Raw genomic sequence first — 12448 nt, 5'->3', positions numbered from 1 at the left:
ATTAATAATAAATTATATAAAAATGAAAACGAATAATGTTGAAATTATTTTTAGTAGATAAAGATATTTTTGAGATAAAAAAAATTTTCTTAAAAAAGGGCATGTTTTCAAAAAAAAAAAGATAAAAGAAAGCTTCTCTCTTGAGCTTGTTTTGAAAAAAAAATTTTAAAGAGTTTCTTAAAATTTTAGCTTGATTTTTATTTTTAAGAGATAGATAGATTGAAAAAGCTTTTAATTTTACTTTTTTTATATTAATTTAAATATTATTTATAGTATTATTTTTATATTAAATACATAATTGATCCTTAATGTGATGATTTTTAATACATTGAAGGAATTATTAATTTAAAAAATTCTTGAGTTATTAAAAAAATTTAAATATGCTTTTATTTCTCTATTATATTCAATTAGGTATCTATCTTTTTATTTTTAATCAAATAAATTTTAAGAATCAATATTAACCAAGTCAAAATGCTACTTATCATTTTATACTCACATGATATAAATATGAAAAGACAAAAATAGTCACGTCATCATATTATCATATTACATTATTATCCACTTTAACATAAAATGACAAGTATCATTTTAATTAATTTAATGACAATTCATTAACTATTGATCATAAAAAAATTTATTTAGACCAAAATAAAATATAAAACCTTGATTTAACATAATAAAATAATAAATACTTTTTTAATTTTTAAAAAATAATTTAAAATTTATAGGCATAATTATTAAAATAAACTATGCTGTAATTTACTTGTAATGTTTGGAGGAATATGTTTGTTCTGTTTTATGGAAAGAACATGTAAGTGTGAGTTCCAATGTGATTATTTTTATTTTATTTTTATGTGAAGTACATTAATATTCCTTAAATTGATTTCTTAGGAAACGAACAATCGTTTTGAAACCTTATCGTGTTCTTTTTCTCCTTGCAATACACGGAAATATCTGTTTCCCACAATGTTCCTTGATTTAGACTCCTGTCTGTCTTTGACATTTCTCCGCTTTACCGGACAACACAGGATAATCCTTTCTTACTCTCTTTTTTTTTTGGTCTTATTAAAATACTTTTCTGTTCAAAATTATATAAAATTAATTAATTTTAAAATCTTAACAAGAAAATGTCATGTGTTTTGAGTCAATCTTGGAATAGTCCAAAGGAAACAGTCAAACATACAGCAACATTCCACATTTTTTTATTTTTTTATTATTTATCTTTAATTTTTTTAAAAAAAATTAAAAATTAATATCAAATTATCCATAAAATACCTGCAACAATATTTTACATACTGTAATATTATTTTCTCAATAATTCCTCCAATTATGCTTGTTAAAAGTGAAGGATAGCCTTCAAAACAGAAATATATTCTCTTAAGATAAAACGGTAAAAACTGACAAAATTTGACTTTTATGTCGGGTTGACAAGTAAAAAGACCATATGAAACAATTCAGAGACCTGACCAAAAATAGAACTTGCATAGAAAGATAAGAGAAGAACAAGGTTTGAACTCCCCTGCTACAAAGAGTCTCCTGATTACTCAACTAGATAGAATTTTATAGTAGTGATAGTTAGAAGTCTTAATGATGCATTTCTACGTACCACAAGAGAAAGATGCATTAAACGTTTACATAAGATGAAAACAAATAATTTTCAGGTGTTCTTCACTTCATCACAAATCAACCTTTCACACTGTTTCAAAATTTACACTTTCCATTTTAGAGTTCAACATGACATAGAAACAACACCCGAACATTTTATCGACTTGAATTTAGACAAAGGATGAGCAGAACCAGACGAAGGGAGATTAAGCGTAACTGTCGATCAATGATTTCCTCATCTCATCTACAATAGCACTAGGTTGCGCTTCCCTCAGCTTGAAGACATTCTCAATGACAGAAAGTTCTGTTGCTGTGGTGTCTGACCCACAGAAGGCCGTCCAGTCATTTACAGTCATTCCAGCAGCTATTACTTCACTCCCTCGGTTGATAGTGCCAGCCACCAATGGAACCTGAAGAAGTGTCGAAAGCTCGTTCAAGTCTTCAATGGATGTATGAGGATGGACCTGGACCATTCAAGAGGAAAAATCAGAAAAAAAAGTAAGGGAGGAAATAAGAGGCAATCATCAGTGCTAGAAGAAGAGATTCCATCTTACCAAGCCGCCTCTGTTAGAGAAGGCACAGTAGCTCCCTACAAGAATATTACCAGCGATTGTCTGCCTGAATACTTCTACACCCAGGACATCAGCAATTATCTCCTCAGTTTCCTGATCAAAGTGGCAGACAGAACAACATAATAAGTATCCTTTATTGTAATATCTTGAAATATAGAAGAAGATTACACATTCATGCCTGAGTCAACCACCCATGACATGGAAAAGCCCAGAAGGATGCCCTGGAAGAATCATGAAGGAAATTTTTCACGAGTACCTAAGGCTTAAGAAACCATGTTCTGATGTTTTCTTTCCTAATACGCTACTTATGACACAAAAAAAAATCCCTTTTCAATGTTGAGGCATTGAGGAATAGACATACAATCCTTGGGGATTTTAGAAGGCTAATTCAAAACATTAGCTATCATTTCAAACCAAGATTTCTAGGCCAGGTAGAGGTCTATAAGTACTGAGCCATGGTTTAGTCAATACCAATATCTATAGTCTTTAGGGAACTTCTAACTTTTGAGCGAACATCAAAGATGCAAATTCAAACCTATCCTTACTTTCATTCAAAATAAAAATAGAACACAGGTTAGCCCTCATCATTGCACTTAGATATTGGAATATATATCTTAGTCAACTATTCCAGTGAAATATAGAATTTTACCCTGTCTAGATCAGTGTGTGTCAGAGCAACATGGTCATTGCATGCAATACAGTTCCCAAGAGCAGATAGTTTCTCCTCTATTCGCCGTACAACAACTTGATCTGATAGACTATTCCGCAAGTGTTGAAGTTCTTCAATAAGAAAGAATAAAATAAATAATCTACCATTAATGTCAGAGACTGAGTTTAAACTATAACTAGTGAACTAGAACAAACATACAATATTAGCCTACAAAGACAAAGGAATGTGATTGATAGCCTCTAGGGCTTACATGCAAAACGGAACCAACTTGCACTTGGCAAATCACATTAGAGGCCATATATCTAAATCACATTAGAGGCAGGATATATATAAGCAAAGGGATATATTTTATTCAAATTGAGCCCAGGTTTACTAATTGTTCATATTCTAGGTAAACATACTGTAAGATAAACCATTTTACTTGTATGTTCTATGAACAAGCTAAGGATTAACATTTCTAAATAGCAGGGATTAAACATAACAAGTAGGCTTCAAGTAAAAGCAAAACAGTACAAGAAACCAAATTGTACATTGTCATATTGTCAATGTTCAGATCCCACTGAGTAATACTAACAATAGAAGCAACTTTAACATCTTTAGGATAACTCAAAAAATTACCTTGATCTGTGGTGGTGTGGGGGACAAGAAGGCCATTCTTATTTCCTGCCAACACAAAGCAAACTCACATTAAGCAAAGTCAGAGGCATCTAGCAACACTTTTCAAATAAGACTAAGAAATTCTTAAAAAATTTCTCACCAGCACACAGCCTTCCAATTATTCTAGTGCCAGCAATAGAGGTCTTAATGACTGGAATAACATCTGCTAACTCTGTCTCAAAGGCACTGCAAGATGCCAATATAAACTTAACACATTCAAGAAAACAGGGAAAACGAGAATAGTAGAAGACATGCTAACCTATAGAAGCTTTCTGACCCTCCAATTGCAACCAAGCAGTAAGCATTGGTTAGCTTGGAAAAGACACCAACTTCACATGAATTTTCAAACCGAAGCCCTTCATAAATGACAGCATTACTCATGGTTATATATTTACTCCAAAATAATATGAGTGGTCAATTTTAAAAGTTTAACAATACCAATGTAGAGAGATATAAGCCATATGAATGTTATGACTATCTTAGTACCATCAAAAGAAGATTCAAATTCATATACATACTGAAGACTACAATGAAACTTACTAGTCGCCATTATAAAGCAGGAAAAGAATGGATCAAAGACAGAAACAGAGAGGAAGAAGCCCTGCAGTAGAAAAGATAAATTAACCTGGGTTTAACCTATGAAGAAAAAATCAACCACAAAATCAGAGAACCATAAAATTTTGTAGTTATATATATATTCTCATTCTATTCTCATACATAGGAACATTTTCCAAGAAGAAACTCTTTCCGAAATCTTGTGGTCAAGTTTCTATAGTAATGGACATGAAATAGTTCAAGCAACAACATTTAAAACTGATAGCATATGAGCCTCTAAAACAACTTCTCCGATGAAATGGCGCAATGTTCTATACTTTCCCCTATGGCCTAATAGAGATTAGACTATTTTTTTTCTTTTCAACCCAAATTATCTTTCTACAAAAATCTAAACTTTGAACTTTTGCAAGACCATATCCACTCTCTCTATATAATCCACCACATATACAAATATATCTAAGAGGATTAGGATCCTGCTAAAAAAATAAGCGCAGCTACCATTACGCCAAATGCTTAGGTGCAACTATTTCCACTTCTTCAACTCCTTACAAGCATTATATTTCATGCTACTTAACCAAACCGATAACAATCAATTCCAAAGTGACCCTTAAAAATATAAAATGCCAATACAAACAATAAGAACTAAGTTTTTATTTAGATAAAAATCTATAAATATGCATCTTATTCATTTAAAAAAAAACAGATATCTTTTTACAGCCTAAACTAACCAATGTTGACCAATTAAAGTTTTTTTTTTTCCCACAGTTAAAACTAAAAATAAGAAAAAATCATGGAAATTAAAGTCTCAAAATCTAACATTTCTTGTTGAAGCAAAAAAACAAAAAACCCAGATAGCAAATTCAAGCAAAAATCTCAAGAAAGGAAAAAAAAAGTAATAACATTCAAAATGAGAAAGTAGATTGTTAAATACCCAGAAACAAAATGAAGCAAAGAAATAATATGAAAAAAATAGTAAAATTAAAATAAATAAATACTTACAAAATATGCATATATTCGGTGCTTTCTTGAGGGCTGAGAGACCGGCGTTAAAGAGTAAAGAGAAAGTGAGGTGCTGTATCGTTTGCATTTATAGCTTAAGAAGAGATCAACACCCACCACTAAAAAACGACGTCATTCTTCACAAAACGAAAATTCTAATGGGCTGTTTGAACTTGGGCTCAGGCATAGAAGTGCTTTCGGCCCGGTCCAGACTGGATACGGGCTGAGTTCCGCCTGCCATATAGTACATAATATTTTGTGTAAAGATGTTTCGATTTTTTTTTTCTCAATAGCGATATTTTGATTTAAATTTAAAATTAAAATCAAATAAATATACAGTATTTATTACTCTTTTTGTTTCCAATCTAATATTTATTTTTGACATGGTACAGAGCTCTAAGCAGTGAATTCGATTTTTTTAAAAAAATAATTAAAAAATAATTATAAAAGTACTTATAATAATAAAAATTAAAAATTAAAGAACGATGATTGCCACCACAAACCACCTTATGGTTTTGCCGATGCTTGATAACTTACTTGACTTTAGCCATCTGTGCTTCAATAGTGATAATTTTAAAAGAGATCATAAAATTAAAGAATTTGATTTTTCAAATTAACTCAATTGTATTAACAAAATATCATGAGGTCTTATTATTGTTCATAATATATTATTTAAATAAAATTTTTAAAGAATTAAGGATTAAATTGAAAATTTTTATACAATAAAAAAAGAAAAAATATAATAATTTGTTTTTTAATTTAAATATAAAATAGTTATGATAGAATTCATTGTGAATTCTATTGATTTCTTGGTTTTTAATTAATTGTGAATTTATTTCTTGTTTTTTAAAATAAAAAATAGCAAAATTAACAATCTATGTATATAAAATCTAAAATCAATAAAAACATCACAAAATAGAGCTTTTGGAGCATAATTACTGTTACATGTCCATGCTATTACAAATTTGTTTGAGCTCTTACTTGTGAGAAACAAAATCGTAATCATGAAATTTTCAGCTTATAAAAATGAAATGACCTTCTCTATTTATTTGAGAAAGGGAGATTTGGGTAGACGGATCAAAATGTATCATCAACTAGGCCTTTTAACTAAACAAGAAAGCTACAACATTGTTCAACAACAAACCAAATGCTAATGTCGTTCAAATTTTACAATGACCAAGGTGAACAATAATTCATACATAAATAAGGGGACTCACAGGAGTAGCTAGTCTCCCCATGCTACACATCTCAGTTGCTCCTCTTTAGATCCTCGTTTTCTTTGCTTAGAGAATCTATTCTTGACTGCAGAATATTAATCATAGCTTGGGCACTCATCATTTCAAGCTTCAATGTCTCCCTCTCAACAGATATTTTGTGGATCTCATTCTGCAATTCATTAATAAGTTTCATGCAACCAGGAGGCACCACAGAATCTAGATTAGCAGTATCATATGTTGGAGGAGGAACATGAGGATTTTCTTTGGGTTCTATTGATTCCATCAAAGAAAATTCCAAGAGTGCTGATATTGCTGTTGTAGTCGCTGACGACGGTGATGTTGTGGCTGTCGCTGCTGTTGTCGTTGTAGACGAGCAACGGTCCTGAGTTGTTCTAGTTGAATTCTCAGAAACATTGGCATGGTTAGGACCTGAATCATTATGTCGCCTTCTCTTATACTGGAGTAGAGGTAAGGGTGCTTCTCTATTAAGCACACATAGCGGAGGGCAATCATCTGATCTCTCAATCTTGCATGGAGGCAACAGAGGACAGTCATCTGTTCTCTCATTCAGCGACTCTCTTGGAACTTCATCATTTGGCGGAGTATCCTCATCAGCATATTGAATGTCCTGCCATTATAAAAGCTTCAGAAGCAATTCTTCAATCGAGGCTTAAGAATACAAAGAGGCACATGACTTTAGGTTAATGTAACAGTATTATCCGACTTGTATAGGAGGAGGAAAAAGAAAGGTAAAATGAAGGAAGCATAAAACATTAGGCATGGATGACCACACAACTAAAAAAATTGGGTGTCTAGCTACCGATAGTCATTGCACCATTATGGTTGAATTTTACATTTCATGCCATATAAAACTCATCTTAATATATTGGGTGACATATAAAACGTTGCACATACTTCACTTCTAGGAGACAATAAAACACATCAGTGATCATCATAGCAGAATTAAGAATCAAATACTATTTGTTATGTCCATTGTCAAAACTGAAATAAGAAGTATACTTGAAATAAGTCCAGCCAATTCGATAAAATAAATATTAAAATAAAACTGAATTCACAAGCAAAGACTATCAACCATTTATTCTGAGATAGAAAACAAAAAACAAGATATAAAAGTGCCACAAGATACAGGAAGAGATGCAGAACACAAACAATTCAGTTTAACAACCACAATGCCACCATTCTTCGTCAACATGCTTCATAGCATGATGCATTTACTCTATAGGGATTTCAGTACAATGTTTAATCTAGGGAGTCGATGAATCTGCCTTCTCCAAGGGACAACACAAGAAAAAGACAGCAGCATCATAGCTAAAGTGAAAAATCCCTGCACATGCCTCTTTCTAAAAGTCAAAACATGCCAATATTACCACATGTGACACTTGAAATATACGGGCTATTAGGGACCAAACCACCGATCTGGCTGCATTCTTTTCGTGGGCTTGTAAGTTTACTTGAAGGTTAACAAGACAATTTGCTTAAGAATGAATTAAAAAGCCTAGACTTCCTCGCCTCCAAATAGTTTTCAAGAGTTGGAGTAAGCGGACTCAATTTCCCTTCTGGGTTAAGAATAGTCAGAGACTCTTTAAGTTTTAGGGCTGAATGCTCATGATATGAATTCGGTATTGTTTATAACACCAGGGTGCAAATGCTCCTTGTGCTCCAAATTTATGTCACTTCATCAGAGAGCAAAATCAGCCAAAAGCTTTTAAGCAAAGCCAGCCCGGAAAACTTATTACTAACGAAACACAAGGAAATTATAGGGTTATATTAGCCAGCACAAGATGCAAAACTTTTTATATTCTTATACACCATGAGCTTGTTACTGCAGATAATGCAGCCTATAATTTGAAAAGAATATCAACACTGCAGAAAAAACCCTGCTGGGAAATACTCACATCATAACCTTAGGCATTTTTGTTAATTCATACCAATCTTCATCTATATCAGAAAATTTAGCAAGACCCACATCTGTCAGTGCCAAATGTGTAATCCCATACAATGACTGCGATGCATGCTCTAGGCTTATAGGAAAAGGTTTAACACATACTTTCCCACATACTCCAGTAATCAACAAGATGATCTTTTCATTAGAAAGGAACAAACAAACAGAAGGTAACATATCAGATCTTTCACATTCTTTAAGCCATAACTGTCAACATGACAACATATGAGCAAAACCATGGCTGTCTCACCAGGACAAGGCTCCTCCATATATCTACAAGTGCCTTGTCCTCTTAACGAATATTGTACTCATAAACCCCCCACTAAAAAAAAGGAAAGAAAGACAAAGAAACTACTGCATATCATGGATGTGCAAGACATCTACCGCAAGCATCATTGGTTGAGTCTCTATGAACTCCACTTGCTTCACTCTTATTTTCATAGTTAAGGGATACAGAAAAGTTTTTTGAGCTTTGTTGATATTCCAGTAGGGAATCCATATTGTTACCCCTCAGGGGAGGAAAGCTACAAAATAACACAGTGAAGACAAAGAGGAAGAACTGTTGAGACTGTACAATTTCAACTACTTAACTGATACAATCATCAGGCGTCTGAGTTCACCACCAGTCCACCATACCATATCAACCTTATGTCTATCAGAACTATAAAGGTACTCTAACATAGGAATGCTAATGAATCCTACTGGCAATTCTAGAAAAGTTGGTAACTAATTCAATCACAATGGCCACCTTGAGCCTAATATTGCATCCCCACTAGTCACAATGATTGCTGGGCAACTCTAATATCTCCGAAAAGGCACCAAAAGAACGAGCACATTCCTAAATGCACTAGCAACCCCCACCTCAAAAGGATTCTCTAAAATCATTTTATTCAAAGTTCCTCCCTAATACCAGTAGTCCAGTTGATGCCCTGGTGAAGACCAAAGATATTATAAAACTTGCTTTTATAAAATTGTCCTTATAAGTGAGCAATTAGCAGGCTATCTCAAAATATTATTTGCCATTGTGGAAGAATCTTTGAGACAAATAAAAGGATGAATGAGACAGTTCTTAGGAATGGAATCTTCCATTAGTGAAAAAGTCAAATTAGTATAAAATTATTAGAGGTGGCAAACAGGTGGGTTCAGGTCACATCAGGGGCAGGTCATTTCAAGTTTGGGTCATTTCAAGCACAAGGTGTTTCGTTTGAATGAAATTGCTAATTAAATTTTGCATTTTAGTATTTTTCAAAAAAAAAAATTGCATTCTTAGTGTTAAGTTCGGGTTATTACGGCTTTGGGTCAGACAGGTCTCACGTTCAGGTCATTTGAAGTTTAGGTCATTTTGGGTTCAGATTCTTTCAGGTTTGGGTCTTTGACTTTTTGGTCAATTTGGGTTCGATCAGTTTAGGCAGTTTTCGGGTTTGGGTTTATTTTGCCACCTCTAAGACTTATTCAATTCTGTCAGCACACAGAAGCACAGAAGTTTACTATTCTTTTTTATTATTAGCAAATACACAAGGGGTTTGTATTGTTCCATATCATCTAACACAGGCTAAGAGGAAAACTTAAAGACAACAAATTACCCAAAATGATCCAAAACTTACAAGGGAATTTTTTTTAAAAAAAATTATCCTCGCATGCATGTTTCATTATCTTGATTAAACCATTATAGAGGCTTATCTTCTCATGTTGCATCACTTGCAGGCCATCTCACATTACACTAGCAATAATAAGTTGGTGAAATTGTTGTACAATACTTTAAAACATGAAGTCATGAAAGCGAGGATCTACAAAAAGTTCAACACTATGAAGATGATGAGCACCTATAATAAAGTTCAATAGCATGAAAACGCACTAGCTAGAAAAATAAAGCACAAACCTGCTCAAAATCAATCCTTTGGACACCATTCTCAGCAGCTGCCAGATCATTGCCGGCTACCGCATCATTAGCAGCTACAACATCATCCACAGCATCTACTCCTGGAATCAAAGCTGCTGAACCATCATCCCATTCCGCCTCAATGAAAGGTGCATATCGGTTTCCATTGGGAGGTCCTATATTATTCTTATGAAATACTCTACATAGGACATACCCCTTCTCCAGTCAAAAGAAAGAAGGAAAAAGAAAGAAACAATTCTTATAAGATTAGTTTCCAAATTTGAACAATAGTAAAGTTTGGTTGTTGAGAAAATTGCATGCTTTCTAAGCAAAAGTTTCAAACTACTAACGACCCTATAGAAATCCTAATTCTTCTTAATCAAGCTAGGTGCACAAATGAATTTCTTTATCACATAAGAACATCATAAAACACAACATCCAGAACCACATCTATTCTTCATTTCCAAAATTTTCTCAGCAACCAGATTGTGATGAAACCAAAGCAGCACACATACAAACAATTCGAACTCTTTCCTTTTCATACACAAATGTGTTTCCAGTATGTCAGCTCTTCGGTATAATCAGAGCAATGCAGCAGCATCCATCACCTAAGGCATTATGCTAAGTATTTCATGTTAAAATTCTATACTTCCTGTCATCCAATATAGTTTAAATGTGGGTGCAATCTGTAATATACATAAAGGTGTAAACCCAAAACATTGATACTTGCAATTACATAACAGATCATCATCACCATCAATATCAATTTATATGGTCTCAAACCTGCAATGCCCCAATTCTTTCCGATTCTTCTTCGACAAGCCGGTATTCATGCATAACCCAATTGGTTCGCACCCCATCTGGAGCTCTCCCGCTATGAAAGACTAGGGTCTTCTTCATCCCAATAAGCTGAGAATTGTGGCGAACCTCTCTGTCCTTCCCTGTGGCCTTCCAGTATCCTTGGCTTGTCGCCCTATTCATTCTTGCCCCATTCCCATACTTCTTGTCCAATAAACTAAAAAAATACCACTCTTGGTCTCTGGTTTTCAATCTTGACTTGTCTAAAAACAATCACAGATAAGAAACTTCATCACCTTAGTTCAAAATGAACTAAAACCCATCCAGTGAACCGCAGACTACAGTTTAAGAGTGATAGCCAAGTTATTCCAAACAACAAAAAATAGATAAAAATCACAAAATTAAAAAAGAAAAAACAGGAAATAGAAACCCACAAACACTCTTAGCTTAAAATAAGAAGAAATATCGACATGGATAGAAAACCCATATCCTAAAAGAAAGGGATAGCCAAAAATACTGCATTTACCTAGTGGAGAAACACTGAACAATAGGAAAAAAAAAAAAGACAATTTTTTCAATGCATTCCTAAACTTTGAACAGATAATCCTTCTAATTTTTTTTTTTCAAAAAAATCGGCTTTTGAAGAACACTGCATTTACCCAAGTAGACAATTACAGAAAAGGAAAGCAAAAACCATTTTTTTCAAATTTTCAACTCAGGACACTTCCAAAAAAAAAATGAAAACTCAACTTTACCAAAATTAAAAAATAAAATTCAAGATAACGTCTAAAATTTTGAGCAAATTCTTTCAGCAACCTATCTAAGAAACAGAAAAATGTATAGAAATGAAAAATAAATAGCAAAACAGAATTAAAAAAAGAAAAAAAAAAGCTCAAACCTGAGAGTTCCCAAGGTTCTTGCTTGTAAATATCAACTTCAGCAATAGCGTTAAACCTGACAGGCTTGTTCAAAACCTTTCTTTTCAAGTAATAGCTAACCAACTCTTCATCTGTTGGGTGGAATCTAAATCCAGGTGCTAATGCCGTCGCTGAACCGCCCGTCTTCGCCGCCGCCGCCGCTGCCGTTGGTCCTGGAACTACAGCTAAAGAATTTTTTTCACGACCCATAGTGAAAAAACAAAGGGAAAACTTTTCTGGGGGAACGGAAGATAGGGTTCTTTGGTGGGTGACGGAAGAATTGAAGAAGAAATGAAGTGAAGAAAAGAGATGGGCAGTTTTTGATTGATGGTGAAGAAACTAGCTCAGTGGGTAACTTCGATTGCAAGAAATTTCTTTATTTCTTTTTTTCAACAAAACTGACTATATAAATATTTTTTTTCTCTTACTGTTGTAATTTATTTATAATTATTTTGTTATCTACATCAGTAATTATATATGGTAAAAAAATAAAAAAGCTTATTATATTTGAAAGAGGATTTTGCTGCAATAATTTGGAAATATATTAATATAATTTCCAAATAAGAAAGAAAGTTTGTTGCATGATTTATTAGGAAATATAGAATATGGAAAGGGA

The 12448-nt window shown here is 33.1% G+C and overlaps 2 protein-coding genes across 2 annotated transcripts; both read right to left on the bottom strand.

Annotated features, from left to right (window-relative positions):
- Window positions 1-1603: 1603 nt before the first annotated feature.
- Window positions 1604-5153, bottom strand: LOC110425180 (eukaryotic translation initiation factor 6-2). The gene is made up of 8 exons (XM_021440009.2): window positions 5059-5153; window positions 4045-4105; window positions 3764-3860; window positions 3605-3690; window positions 3466-3510; window positions 2827-2957; window positions 2160-2270; window positions 1604-2069 (listed from the first exon to the last, which is right to left on the bottom strand). Exons 2-8 carry the CDS (start codon window positions 4052-4054, stop codon window positions 1812-1814), a joined length of 738 nt encoding a protein of 245 aa, XP_021295684.1. The 5' UTR covers window positions 4055-4105; window positions 5059-5153; the 3' UTR covers window positions 1604-1811.
- A 923-nt stretch (window positions 5154-6076) lies between these two features.
- Window positions 6077-12226, bottom strand: LOC110425368 (NAC transcription factor-like protein). The gene is made up of 4 exons (XM_021440267.2): window positions 11814-12226; window positions 10901-11178; window positions 10118-10333; window positions 6077-6903 (listed from the first exon to the last, which is right to left on the bottom strand). The coding sequence occupies exons 1-4, from the start codon at window positions 12040-12042 to the stop codon at window positions 6307-6309; spliced, it is 1320 nt and encodes a 439-aa protein (XP_021295942.1). The 5' UTR covers window positions 12043-12226; the 3' UTR covers window positions 6077-6306.
- Window positions 12227-12448: the final 222 nt, after the last annotated feature.

This window comes from Theobroma umbraticum, unplaced genomic scaffold (assembly GCF_002168275.2).
Source record: "Theobroma umbraticum cultivar Fairchild unplaced genomic scaffold, ASM216827v3 scaffold_81.0, whole genome shotgun sequence".
NCBI classification, from domain to species: Eukaryota; Viridiplantae; Streptophyta; class Magnoliopsida; order Malvales; family Malvaceae; genus Theobroma; species Theobroma umbraticum.
Note: the sequence above shows the minus strand (reverse complement) of the source record. Positions and strands in the feature narration are given on the sequence as shown.